Source organism: Trachurus trachurus (assembly GCF_905171665.1).
Source record: "Trachurus trachurus genome assembly, chromosome: 6".
NCBI lineage: Eukaryota > Metazoa > Chordata > Actinopteri > Carangiformes > Carangidae > Trachurus > Trachurus trachurus.
Window position 1 is genome coordinate 34158889 of NC_139897.1, and position 14805 is coordinate 34173693.

The 14805-nt window shown below is 49.8% G+C and overlaps 1 protein-coding gene across 1 annotated transcript in view; it reads left to right on the forward strand.

The window, feature by feature from the left end:
* The window catches only part of LOC310987529 (uncharacterized protein), a 300910-nt gene that overhangs the window by 144990 nt on the left and 141115 nt on the right, over positions 1–14805 (forward strand). Inside the window, exons 19-23 of the mRNA XM_083973836.1 lie at positions 252–475; positions 700–968; positions 1392–2917; positions 12893–13066; positions 13714–13887. Of these exons, the coding sequence (XP_083829962.1) occupies positions 252–475; positions 700–968; positions 1392–2917; positions 12893–13066; positions 13714–13887 (2367 nt within the window). The remainder of the gene's footprint in view (positions 1–251; positions 476–699; positions 969–1391; positions 2918–12892; positions 13067–13713; positions 13888–14805) is intronic.

Sequence of the window (14805 nt, forward strand, 5' to 3'; positions counted from 1 at the left end):
CAAGAATGAATCCAGCTTCGTGGTACCGGAAAGCCAGGGTTAACCCTGAAGTTACCTCGCTAAACCGGCAATCCTACTTCGTGGTACAGGCCTCAGGTCTTCATTCAGTCCGTCTCTCTACACTCGTCTTCCTCTACTTTCTCTCTCTCTGCTCCTCTGCTTCCTGAAGCCCCGCCCCCATGAGGTGGTTAACCAATCAGAACTCAGATGTGGAGCTTTGACATGTTGTTGATCCAGAAATGTCTTGACAGGAGGAAGAGGAGTGGTGTCTCTGTGGACCAGCAGCTGTCCTGCTGTGGTCTCTGTCAGGACGTCCTGAAGGATCCAGTCTCCACCAGCTGTGGACACTGGTTCTGCAGACAGTGCTTCACCTCAGACTGGGACCAGTCTGGTTCTTCAGGACCCCCCTCCTGTCCCCAGTGTGGAAAAAGACCCAGAACCAGAGGTGAGCTGCAGACAGCCAATCAGAGCAGCTGTGTACAAAGTGAGACTGAACATCTGTCTGCTGATGTGGTCATTTGTGAAACCAGGACTTGTTGTTTTCTCCAGAGTCATTGTTCCATCACACAGCACTGACATTTAAGATGATGATTCAAACCTTCTCTTTGTTGTCTGTAGTTTTTCTGTAGCTGATGAAAATAATCTGATCAGATTGTCAGACTCTCTGTCTTCAGTCTGACACTGTCTCTTCTCTCTCAGCAGATGGTGGTCTGCAGGAGGTTTTAGATCAACATAAGATCAGTCTGAGGAGCAGATGTGAACGAGTGACTGAAGGAACTGAGGGAACAGGAAGTGGAGCAGGAAGTGGAACCCTCCTCAACAGGATCTACACTGAGCTCTACATCACAGAGGGACAGAGTGAAGAGGTTAATACCCAACATGAGGTGAGACAGCTGGAGACAACGTCCAAGAAGAAGACCCTCCATGACACTCCAATCAAGTGCAATGACATCTTTAAAGACTTACCTGTCCAACCGAGAGACGACTCTACCGTCTCACCTGTCCAACAGAGAAATGTCTCATCTGTCAAACGTAGAAACATCTCTAAAGCCCGACCTGTAAAATGGAGATACAAATCTCCTAAAGCCTCACCTGTCAAACGGAGACAAGTCATCTATGTACTCTTACTTGACCAACGGAGACGCCACATCTCTGAAACGTTACTTGTCCAACAGAAACAGGACATCTCCAAAGCATCACATATCCAACAGACATATGACATCTTTAGATTCTTACCTGACCGGAGAAGACGTCACATCCCTAAAGCCTTACCTGTCCAACAGAGAGAGGACGTCTCTACGGTCTCACCTGTCCAACAGAGAGAGGACGTCTCTACGGTCTCACCTGTCCAACAGAGAGAGGACGTCTCTACGGTCTCACCTGTCCAACAGAGACCCATCAGAGTGGTTCTGACCAACGGCGTCGCTGGCGTTGGAAAAACCTTCTCAGTGCAGAAGTTCACTCTGGACTGGGCCGAGGGCTTGGAGAACCAAGATGTCAGTCTGCTGGTTCTGCTTTCGTTCAGGGAGCTGAACCTGATCAGAGATCAGCGGTTGAGTCTTCTCAGGCTGCTCCATGTTTTCCATCCAACATTAAAGAAGGTCACAGCAGAGCAGCTGGCTGTCTGTAAACTTCTCTTCATCTTTGACGGCCTGGATGAAAGCCGACTGTCACTGGACTTCAACAACAGGGAGGTTGTGTCTGATGTCACACAGACGTCATCAGTCAACGTGCTGCTGACAAACCTCATCCAGGGGAATCTGCTTCCCTCGGCTCTGGTCTGGATCACCTCCAGACCTGCAGCAGCCAATCAGATCCCTCCTACATGTGTCGACAGGGTAACAGAGGTCCGAGGCTTCACTGACGCCCAGATGGAGGAGTACTTCAGGAGGAGGTCCAGTGATGAAGATCTGTCCAGAAGAATCATCTCACACATCAAGACATCCAGGACCCTCCACATCATGTGTCAAGTCCCAGTCTTCTGCTGGATCAGTGCTACAGTTCTGGAGCACATGTTGACCACAGACCAGAGAGGAGAGCTGCCCAAGACCACGACTGACCTGTTCTCACACTTCCTGCTGGTCCAGACAAAGAGGAAGAAGAACAAGTACGGTGAAGGACATGAGACGAGTCCACAGGAGCTAACGGAGGCCGACAGGGAAGTTCTTCTGAAGCTGGGGAGGCTGGCGTTTGAACAGCTGGAGGAAGGAAACATCATGTTCTACCAAGAAGACCTGGAGCGGTGTGGTCTGGATGTCACAGAGGCCTTGGTGAACTCAGGACTCTGTACTGAGATCTTCAAAAGAGAGAGTGTGATCTTCCAGAAAACAGTCTACTGCTTTGTTCATCTGAGTGTTCAGGAGTTTCTGGCTGCAGTCTACATGTTCCACTGTTTCACCAACAGGAACACACAGGTCCTGCAGAATCTCCTGGGGAAACAACATTTTATTTTAACCCTGGATAGCTTCCTGCAGAGAATATTGCAGAAATCCCTCCGCAGTAGAAATGGACACCTAGACCTGTTTGTTCGCTTCCTTCATGGCCTCTCTCTGGAGTCCAACCAGAGGCTGTTAGGAGGTCTGCTGGGTCAGACAGACAACAGTCCAGAAACCATCCAGAGAACCATCAACAACCTGAAGGAGATGAACAGTTACAGAATCTCTCCTGACAGAAGCATCAACATCTTCCACTGTCTGACGGAGATGAAGGACCAGTCAGTTCATCAGGAGATCCAACAGTTCCTCAAGTCAGAGAACAGATCAGAGAAGGAACTCTCCGTGATACAGTGTTCAGCTCTGGCCTACATGCTGCTGATGTCAGAGCAGGTTCTGGACGAGTTGGACCTGATGAAGTACAACACATCAGCTCAGGGACGAAGGAGACTGATCCCAGCTGTGAGGAACTGCAGGAAGGCTCGGTGAGACCAGACATGATAAATATAGTTATTGATCAGTAGTTCAAATAAACACAGTTCTATTTCATTCTTCCTGACCGCCAGAGACGGTATGAAATACCTGGATAAGCATCACGCGCATGCGCAGATCGAGACATAATACCAACAAAGTCATGTGACCTGGGTGACGTAAGCGACCTGATAAAAGGGGCAGGCACCCAGAAATCGTCTCCTTTTCATCTTCTCGCCTTAGCGCACACACAGGTTGTTGTTGTTGTTAGCTTGCCGCATACGCCAGTAGCCTCGTAACCACGACCGGTTGGAGCTACGGTTTCGTCCTCCAGAGGCTGCGTATCCGGCGCTCATCCCCGCTGTGCATATCCGACCACTGCTCGGACTGCGACAGGTAAGTAGCTTGTTTTTCATCGCCGGCGGGCGAGCTTCATCCCCGCTAAGTGCCTCCGCTCAGCTGGGTTGATTACCTCGTTTGTTAGCCATCTAGCTTCCTGCTACTGCTGCCCTCGTGAGGTGTTTTTCGCCTCCCTAACGGCTGTTTCGGTGGTTAGCAAACACTACCTACGGTGCTAAAAATAATAATTAAAAAAAAAAAAAAGAAAGTCTCCGGTCGGGCTAGCGGAGTTTTTTCGCTCTGTTGCTACATCGTTAGCTTGTTTGTAGCGGAGTGTTTCTCGCTCTGTTGCTACAACTTCGGCTTCACGCACTACAGGTGCTGGGTTGACGGACTCGTAGCCGAGTGTGACTCGCTCTGCTGCAGCGTCGCTACCCGCTGGTGCTATTTTTTCACTGTGACACGGTGCTGGGCTGGTTGTAGCTGGGTGTTCTCGCCCTGCAGCTACACCGCTCACCTTTCGGCGTCACTTGCTGATTTATTGTGGACTGTATTGAGTGTTCCCGCTCAACTGCCATACTACAGCCTCTGTAGCTATGTTGTGTGTTTGCATCTCCTGCATGGCTCCTCTGAGCCCAGAGGATGGCCATGACAAATGCCCTTCGTGTCTCGGCATTGAACACCTTAAGCAAGCACTGACTGAAGGCGCGTGCATTAATTGCACCTGCATACCATTAGCAGAAAGGACTGCGAGGTTGGCTAAACTTGATAAAAGCTTTGCTGGGGCCGGGTTACCCCCTTCCGGCGGCCCCAAGCGCCGCGGACACACACATGACGATGCCCCCGTCACTAAGAAGAAACGGACGGGTGATGAACCCTTGGCCCTTAAAGTGGACACTTTGGCCTCTGAGTTTGCCCAGATTAAGGCCCTCCTCCTTAGTCTGCAGACTGGGGGTCCCTCCGATGCTTGCACCGCTGCCTCAGAACCACCGCTTGAAAGGCCATCACGGAGCTACGCTGAGGGTGATAGCCTAGCTTCTTTGCCCCAGGTGGCTAGCCAGCAAGACGAGGACACGCTCTCTATTGCGGCCTCTGGGAATCTTTTTACTGACGATGAAGCAGGGGGACAGGAGGAACTGGAGGGAGGATCCCCCCTTCCCTCTGTGACAGACTCTCATGAGTCGGGTGCAGACTCGTTGAGGGATGCTGAGGCCAGTCTTTCTACAGTTAAACAGGCCATCCAACTGGCCATCTCTCGGCTTGGGTTAGATACTGCCCCTGTGGAGGCTGCTCCCTCTAATGCTTTCTTCAAACATGCCCCTCAACCATCTTCCTTCAGGGTTCCACCCTCTGAGCCATACATCACTGAACTTCAGAGATGTTGGCCAGACCCCAAGACTTTCCTTCACCTGCCAAGTGACTGCAGAGCTCTGGCTGCCATGAGGGACGCCGACCAATATGGTCTGGATCAGATGCCTACCGTTGATGCCTCAATCGCTTCTCTGATAGTGTCTCCTGATGAAGCCCTCAGACCTGATGCCCGTTGTCCACGCCCACAGTGTAGGATAACTGATGACCTCCTTACTAAGAGCTATGATATAGCGGCTCGGATGGGGCGTATTGGTAACTCCCTTTCCCACCTGGTTCTGGCTCTGTCACAGACTCTCCAGACTGCTGGAGCAGATGCTCAGGCACAAGGCCTCAGTGATGCTTCACTCCAGGCGTTTGCCTTCATGACCAGAGAGCTTGGAAGACTGATGTCCACCTTGACCTTGGCGCGGCGCCAAGTGTGGCTTGCCCAGTCCCCCTTGTCGGAAGCATGTAGGAAGACACTCCGCACGCTACCTGTCATTCCAGGCCAGATGTTTGGACCTGCGGCCCAGCAGGCTTTGGAGCGCAGTGTGCAGGTGAATAAAGTTAAGCAACAGTTTGCTGACTTATGCCAGGCACCATTGCCTAGACCAAGGCCAATGTTCAGGGTGAATCAAGAGCCGGCCGCCCCGCGTTCTAGCAGGGCCGCTTCCATAGGGCCCCTCAGCAGCCTGCCTTTCGGGCGCCTAAAGACAGGGCGCCCAGGTACGGACCACCTGCGGACCGAAACCCCAAGCTGCCCAGAGGCCGCGGGGGTCGGACCTGACTGCCTAGATCCGGGCACCAGCCGTTTCTCCCCACAACATCTAGGCCAGTGGGAGGCCCTGACCTCAGACCCTTGGGTGTTGTTGACTCTTTCCAAGGGTTACAGTGTTCAGTTCAGGCGTCGACCCCCCAAGTTCAGCGGGGTCAGAATGACTGTGGTCGAGGACCCCCTATGGTCTCTGGCTCTCGAACGGGAGATTTCGGTGCTTCTGGAGAAAGGCGCCATCGAGTGTGTAAAAAGTTCAGATCGAATGAAAGGGTTCTATTCGACTTATTTCCTTGTTCCGAAGAAGGACGGGGGTTTTCGCCCCATCCTCGATCTCAGACGACTGAACCAGTTCATAAAGGTTCTTCGTTTTCATATGCTTTGCACAGCAGACGTTCTTCAGGTGGTCTCAGAGGGAGATTGGTTCACAAGCATCGATCTGAAGGATGCCTATTTTCATGTGCCAGTTGCACCGCACCACAGACAGTTCCTTCGTTTTGCCTTCAAGGGACGGGCGTACCAGTTCTGTGTTCTCCCCTTCGGACTCTCACTCGCCCCTCGCATCTTCACCAGATGCATTGCGGCAGCACTTTCGCCGCTGCAGAGCAAGGGCGTTCGTATTCTACCATACTTGGACGACTGGCTCATATGCTCCGCGACTCGCGAGCAGGCCATTCGCGACACAACGTGTCTTTTGACCCATGTGAACCAGTTGGGTCTTACTGTGAATTTCGCAAAGAGCTGTTTAGTTCCCAGTCAACGGGTCGTGTTCATCGGGGTTGTCCTCGACTCGGTGATGATGAAGGCCTTTCCTTCCCCACAGAGGGTGGACGACATTCTCAACCTTGTCTCACGTGTTCGGAAAGGTGTAAGGTTGACATATGGTCTGTTTCTCCAGCTGTTGGGAAAATTGACAGCTGCATCAGTGGTCGTCCCCCTGGGACTCCTCTCACTGCGCCCCTTGCAGGTGTGGGTCAATGGTTTGGGCCTCGACCCCAAGAGGCACCAAGGCAGGATGGTGGTGGTCTCAGGCAAGTGCCTCCAGTCTCTCAAACCCTGGAGAAGCAGGGCCTATCTCTCCAGCGGTGTTCCCTTGGGTTCTCTTCCTTCCCGTCGGGAGGTGGTGGTAACAGATGCCTCCCTCTTGGGCTGGGGCGCTGTTTGGAACCACAGGACGGTCAGGGGTACCTGGAGTCCTCAGCAGAGACTCCAGCACATAAATGTGTTGGAGTTGCGTGCGGTACACTTAGCCCTCAGGCACTTCCTTCCCTTTTTGGAAGGGAGGCATGTACTCGTTCGCTCAGACAAGACCTCGACGGTTTATCATGTAAACCACCAAGGGGGAACCAGGTCCAGACATTCCCTACGGGAGGCCCAGTGGCTCCTTCACTGGGCCTCACCTCGCCTTGCGAGTCTCAGGGCGGTGCACTTACCGGGTGTGCTGAACACAGCCGCAGACATGCTTTCCCGCCAAAAGCCTCCTCCGGGGGAGTGGAGGCTGAATCCCACGGTGGTTCAGATGGTATGGGAGAGGTTCGGCAGAGCGGAGGTCGACCTATTCGCCTGAGCAGCGTCAACGCACTGTCTGCTGTGGTTCTCCCTCTCGGAACCAACCAGCCCGTTGGGGCAGGATGCTCTGGCACACTCCTGGCCAGACCGCCTCCTGTATGCCTTTCCCCCAGTCCCACTGCTCATGTTGACGCTTCACAGGAAAGACAGGAGCAATCACTCAGTGTTGCTGGTGGCTCCCTTCTGGCCCGGGAGAATATGGTTTCCTCTTCTCCATCGGCTTCTCAACGGGGTACCTTGGCCCCTCCCACGTAGGCAGGATCTCCTGTCACAGTTGGGGGGGTGCATTTGGCATCCTCAACCGGAACGCCTCCAGTTGCATGTCTGGCCCCTGAAGGGCCGGACTCGTTGCTGAATCTTTGTGATCAGGCTGTTGTCCAGACCGTAGTCAGTGCTCGTGCACCCTCGACTAGGCTGCTGTATGCCAAACGCTGGAAACTCTTCGCTGGTTGGTGTGGTGGTCAGAATGTGGACCTAGAGCATTGCTCTGTACCTGTACTGCTCAGATACCTGCAGACGTTGCTGGATAAAGGGCTCTCTGCCTCTACTATAAAGGTGTATGTTGCTGCCATCTCTGCTCGACATGCCTTTGTGGATGGTCGATCTGTGGGATCACATGCTCTGGTGGGCAGGTTTCTCAAAGGTGCTCTCCAATTGCGGCCTCCACATGCTGTTAGGGTGCCTTCATGGGATTTTCCTGTCGTCCTGGAAGCCCTGTGTTCTCCTCCATTTGAGCCCCTGGAACACGCTGACCTCAGGTGGCTGTCTTGCAAGACTGCTTTTCTTCTCGCTGTTACATCTGCGAAGCGGGTTGGTGAGCTTCATGCCCTGTCTATCACCAGTGAGTGTTTGCGGTGGAATCCTGATGGATTGGGGGTTACTATGTGGCCTAACCCCTCTTTCCTCCCAAAGAGGCTTTCTGCTTTTCATGTTAATCAACCTATCAGTTTGGTGGCTTTTGCCCCAGAGTCAGGTGTGGAGGAACTACCTCCTGGTGTCACCTTTCTTTGTCCTGTTCGCGCCCTGAAACAGTACATTGAGGTTTCTGCTGGTTTTCGTAAGTCTGATGCTCTGTTTGTCTGTCATGGAGGGCACAGGAAGGGTTGTGCCTTGTCCAAACAGAGGCTCTCGCATTGGGTTGTTGATACCATAGCTCATGCATACAGGATCGGGGGCCTTCAGATCCCCCCAGTGAAGTGTCATTCAACCAGGAGCGTCTCCACGTCGTGGGCTGCTTTGAAGGGTGTTCCACTGAATGACATCTGTGCTGCAGCTGCGTGGGCTTCTTCCTGTACCTTTGCCCGCTACTACAGAGTCAATGTTGCCGCTCCCCATCCTGTGGCGGCAGCTGTCCTGTCTGTTCCTTCGGTCTGCAACTGAATCTCGGTGAGTGCGGATTCCTCATGACTTTTTTGGTATGGGTCATCCAGGTATTTCATACCGTCTCTGGCGGTCAGGAAGAATGAAATAGAACGAGAGTTACGGATGTAACTAAGGTTCTATGAATTCTGGATGACCGCCAGAGTTCGTTGTCACTCGGAATCTTGACGAGAAGATTCTGTAGGAGACGATTTCTGGGTGCCTGCCCCTTTTATCAGGTCGCTTACGTCACCCAGGTCACATGACTTTGTTGGTATTATGTCTCGATCTGCGCATGCGCGTGATGCTTATCCAGGTATTTCATACCGTCTCTGGCGGTCATCCAGAATTCATAGAACCTTAGTTACATCCGTAACTCTCGTTTCCATTTATTCTCTATTATTTCTTTCTTTCTTTCTTTCTTTCTTTCTTTCTTTCTTTCTTTCTTTCTTTCTTTCTTTCTTTCTTTTTCCTTTATTTGTTCGAGAGGGACAGTGTACATTAATGAACATTTTAAAACGATAAAATGTAAATGCTCCCAATTGTAGCCAAAAGGCTAATTTCCGTTGGCAGTCCCCCTGCCAGAAGGAGCATGGCAATGAGACCTATAATAAAGGTAGCAAATTACATTAAGATAAATATTTGCACAATATTTACAACAGCAACATTACACCTTGACCCCCACCCCTCCCACCCATATGCACACATGCACAAACACCCTCCAATCCACAACCAGTACTCCCTTTACCCCTCAACCACACAGTAATGTCTACATTCCCCATTCAGACAGGGGAATATTCAGATCAACAGAGAGTGCGAGACACCAAGGCCAAACTACAAAGTACAACAAAAAATGACAGTTCAAAAATATACTGAGGAGGTAGAGGAGAGGAGAGGAGAGGAGAGGAGAGGAGAGGAGAAGAGAGGAGAGGAGAGGAGGGGAGAGGAGAGGAAAGGAGAGGGCTCTGTGTAACCGGATGTGTCCCCAGCAGTCTAAGCCTATAGCAGCGTAGCTATAAAATGGTTCAGAGCTACCTGAACCAGCCCTAACTAAAAGCCCTGTCATAGAGGAAGGTCTTAAGTCTAGACTTAAATGTAGTTAGAGTGTCTGCCTCTTTGACCCATGGAGAGAGCTGGTTCCACAGTAAAGGAGCCCGGTAACTGAAGGCTCTACGTCCCAGTCTGTTTTTAGAGATACTGGGAGTCACTAACAGACCTGCATTCTGGGAGCGAAGTGCTCTGGTAGGACAGTAGGGAATGATTAATTCTTTCAGATAGGATGGAGCTTTATCATTAGGAGCCTCATAAGTCAGCAGAAGGATTTTGAAGTCTATTCTAAATCCTACAGGAAGCCAGTGGAGAGAAGCTAAGGTGGGAGAGATGTGCTCTCTCAACTCCTGTCAAAACCCTTGCTGCGGCATTCTGGACCAGCTGGAGACTCTTTAGAAAGTTTTTCGGACATCCTGACAGGAGAGAGTCGCAGTAGTCTAGCCTAGAAGTGATAAATGCATGTACTAGTTTCTCAGCATCACTCTGGGAGAGGATATTCCTAATCTTAGTGAAACTGCGCAGATGAAAGCCTAGTCACGTGTTTTATGTGGGAGCTGACGGAAAGGTCCTCGTCAAAAATGACTCCAAGGTTCCTCGCGGTTGTACTCGGGGTCAGGGTGATGCCATCTAGAGTAGCGATCTGATTAGAGAACGAGTCCCTGAGATGTTTAGGTCCAAACACAATAACCTCAGTTTTATCTGAATTCAGTAGCAAGAAGTTAGAGGACAGGATCTAATGTCTTTCAGGCAGTCTTGCAGATTGATGAGGCGGCTTCTGTCATCTGGCTCCATGGACAAGTAGAGTTGCGTATCATCCGCATAATAGTGAAAATTGATTGAGTGCTTCCGGATGATGTCACCTAATGGGAGCATGTAAAGAATGAAGAGAATTGGCCCTAAAACTGAACCCTGTGGTACACCATACGTAACTCTGCTGTGCAATGATGGAAGGTTCTTGATTTTTTTATCCAGGATTTTGAGTGCTTGCTTGTATAATGATATTACGTAATGGGTTCAAAGTAGTGGGGTTTGCAGTGGCCCAGGCGGGTAGACAATAGTTAATATGAGATATTAAAAGAGAAAACATGTACATTTTTGCAGCTTCTGTAGACATATGATTTCTGAGGTGCCTGAAATTTCCAAGTGTGACTGTGAGACAGAGGTGTCATTCAACCTGTTCTAAGTCCATGTACCATCACAAAAGTTATGAAAATATTTTATGATGGTTGAAAAGTTCTTTAGTGTTGGTTTAACACAGTGAGATCGGATAGTGAGGTATGATTTAAACCAGTTGGAAGTAAATTGAGAAAAGTTAAATTGATAAAATTTAGACTGAAGGATATTATGGTTAACAGTATCGAAGGCTTTTCGAAGATCTAAGAGAATTACGCCAACCACACCCCCCCTGTCCATTAGAGACTTAACTGTTGTAGAAAAAAGTAATTTAACACAGTGTTGAGATGTTATACTGCCCCCTAATGACGGCTTTTGTAAGTGTTTTTCTGTTCTGAATAAAAAACACATGAGACAACAATAGGTTATAGGCCCAGAGCGTTGCAGAAAAGCCGTGTTGACCCCAAGGCGTTCCCAGGCCAGCCGAGTGACGTAGTCACTCCAGCGTGTCCTGGTTCTTCCTCGGGGCCTCCTCCCGGTGGGACATGCCCGGAACACCTCACGAGGGAGGCGTCCAGGGGGCATCCTATACAGATGCCCGAGCCACCTCAGCTGGCTCCTCTCGATGTGGAGGAGCAGCGGCTCTACTCCGAGCTCCTCCCGGGTGACAGAGCTCCTCACCCTATCTCTAAGGGAGCGTCCCGCCACCCTGCGGAGGAAGCTCATTTCGGTCGCTTGTATCCGGGATCCCGTTCTTTCGGTCATGACCCAGAGATCATGACCATAGGTGAGGGTGGGAACATAGTGTAGTGTAGATTGACCGGTAAATCGAGAGCTTTGCCTTTCGGCTCAGCTCCTTCTTCACCACGACGGACCGATACAACGGCCGCAGTAACCGCACCGATCCGCCTGTCAATCTCGCGCTCCATCCTTCCCTCACTCGTGAACAAGACCCCAAGATACTTAAACTCCTCCACCTGAGGCAGGAACTCTCCCCCGACCTGGAGGGTGCAAGCCACCTTTTTCCGGTCGAGAACCATGGCTTCGGACTTAGAGGTGCTGATTCTCATCCCAGCTGCTTCACACTCGGCTGCAAACCTCCCCAGTGCATGCTGAAGGTCCTGGCTCGAGGGAGCCAACAAGACCACATCATCTGCAAAAAGCAGAGATGAAAAGAAGTGGCTCCCGAACCGTACCCCCTCTGGCCCTTGGCTGCGCCTAGAAATTTTGTCCATAAAAATAATGAACAGAACCGGTGACAAAGGGCAGCCCTGCCAGAGTCCAAAACGCACCGGGAAAAGGTATTGCCGACCATGCGAACCAAACTCCTGCTCCGATCATACAGGATGCCACGTGGGACACGGTCGAAAGCCTTATTTATTTCTATTTAATTGAAAATGTTTTTTAAACCTCTTTATGGTCCCTTGTACCACCATTCTGTCATATCTAATCCTATCTGCTTTTAATCCTGTAGCCTACTCATGTCTGTTTCGTGATGTGTGTCTTCTGCGTTGTCCTGTCATGAATGTCTGTGAGATGCCCTTTCTCCTACTGCACAACAAATCTACCTACGGGTACTAATAAAGTAAAACTGAACTGAACCGAAGCACTAAGAGTAACCCGCTACATGAAAACACGTGCAAACCGCAATATTCAAATGAGGGTTTTGTGCGTGGTAATCGTTGCCGACATGGAGAGAGTGGACAGAGAGCTGGATGGACGAAGGGACAGAATGACATTTGATCTGATGCATATAATGACAGCATGTGTGTTCATCTCTCTCGTGCTCTGTTTAGATAAATAAACACAAATCGCTACGGGCCCAACTCGTCATATAGTGACGAACAGGAAGCATCTGCAGCGACAATCACACACCTATAATACTGTATGTGTGTGTGTGCTGCCCATGATCCAGTGGATTAATAGAGAGCTCAGGTGGGGCACACGGATCTAAACGCTCTGACCACTGACCAGAGGGATCAAAGAAGGGTGAAGGCAGCAGTGACGTCTCAGTCTCAGTCCGGGAACGGGACTGAGAGACGTGCGTAACGGCGCATTAAGGACTTTAAATTATTCAGAACAAAACTGCAACTTTTTTTTTGCAACTTCAGCTGTCTCCCGCAATTTCATCGCAAACATGCACCGCAATTTTTTCAAAATATGGTAGCAAAATCAGGCATTTTAGGCCGCAACAATCACAAAAAAAAGCCTGCGAAATCCTGGCGAGAGTGACTAACGGCTGACAGCTGACTCCAACACACCTACAGTGATGAGGATCATTGTGTCCTGTCAAACTCTGACTCAGTCAGAGAAGATGAGCTGAAGCTCAGATGTTCATCACATCATCACGTCCTGTCAAAGGATGCATCAACTGTGTTTTTACTGCAGCTTTCATCTGGTTTGATTCTGACACATTTGATATTTTCTCTCTTCACAGACTTGGTGGTTGTAAACTCTCAGAGAGTCACTGTGAAGTCGTGGCCTCAGCTCTGAAGTCCAACCCCTCCCACCTGACAGAACTGAACCTGAGTGAAAACATCCTGAGTGATTCATCAGTGAAGGTTCTGTGTGCTGGACTGGAGAGTCCAAACTGTAGACTGGAGACTCTGAGGTGAGTTCACTGACTGGACCTGTTGGACTTTTGTCTGTGTTCAGTAACTCAGACCGGGACTTAGTTGAGTTGCAGCATGAACACAAAGCCTGGATCTGTTGAGTCTCCTTCTCAGTACAGGAGCTGAGGAATCGTTTTTTTTTTCCTCTGCCTTTATTTTGAAAGGACAGCTAGAGAGAGGGTACGCGGAGATAAAGTGTGTGGGGGTGGGGGGTGGGGGTTGACAGCCCAAGCCTATATGCCTTTTTTTTTTTTGAGCACCTGCCCCTCCAAAGGTCTCTGCACGGGCCAGCTCCTTGTGTATGTGCACGTACTGTATGTCTGTGTGTGTGCGTATATATCTGTCTGTGTGTCTCTGTGGCTGCACAACATGAGTTTGTCTGGATGGAGCCACAGGTGGAGCTGACAGGTGAAGAGGCGGAGTCACTGCGTCTGTGTTGAAGCAGCAGCAGCTTCTCATGAATATTAATGAGCTGTTTTCTCTCTATGTGACTGTTTAACCTGCTTCCTGTTGCTTCAGCTGTTGGACTTTGATTTTCTAAACTTGTTCTTTCTGAAGCTTCTTCAGCTCTGAACAGATGATGAGACACTGAACGCTGTCAACAAGGAGCTTTGTCCTCAACTCACTGCTTTTATTCTTTATTCAGATTGAACAGCTGCAGGTTGTCAGAGATCAGCTGTTCTTCTCTGGTCTCAGCTCTGAAGTCCAACCCCTCCCACCTGAGAGAACTGGACCTGAGCTACAACGACCTGCAGGATTCAGCAGTGAAGGATCTGAGTGGTTTTCTGGAGAGTCCAGACTGTAGACTGGAGACTCTGAGGTCAGTTCACTGACTGTTACTGTTGTAGATCTTAGATCTTTGATCCACAACTGAACCTGATTGATCTTCACTCAGAACTTGAATCATTGACTTTGATGTCATGAATGAAGGACGTTTGAAATAGTTGTTGTCTCATGTTTCCAGTTGTTCTTCTCTCACACTGACAATGACTCTTCACTTTCAGCTCATTTCACTCAGTCTGATCAATAATCAATAATCTGATCACTGCAGCTGTGTGTGTGTGTGTGTGTGTGTGTGTGTGTGTGTGTGTGTGTGTGTGTGTGTGTGTGTGTGTGTGTGTGTGTGTGTGTGTGTGTGTGTGTGTGTGTGTGTGTGTGTGTGTGTGTGTGCGCGCGCTCTTCATTTCATCTTCTTCTTTTATTCTTTATTCAGATTGAGGAACTGCAGGTTGTCAGACATCAGCTGTTCTTCTCTGGTCTCAGCTCTGAAGTCCAACCCCTCCCACCTGAGACACCTGGACCTGAAAGGAGGAAGCAACAAGCTGAGCTCTTCAGCTCTGCAGCAGCTTCATGATCTTGTGAAGAGTCCAGACTTTCGACTGGAGACTCTGCAGTGACTCTGATCTGTAGCTGTTTCCACAGCTGATGAGACTGTGGCAGTGAAATAAACTGTAAAGTGCAGCAGGTGAACCTGTCAGGATGTGACATCACATATGACATCATCTATGACAGAGCCAATCTTTTTGCACCAAAGAAGAGCAGTAAGAATTGTTAATAAAAAACCCTAAAGGGAATCTAAAAAAACACTTTTCATGAAATTAGAAACATTAAAATTCCACGATCTGGTTGAACTTGAAACTATCCAAATCATGTATAAAGTAATAAAACAACAATTACCTAGCAGTATCCAAGGGTCGTTTAAACTGAGGGAAAGTAAGCACAATTTGAGAGGAATCTA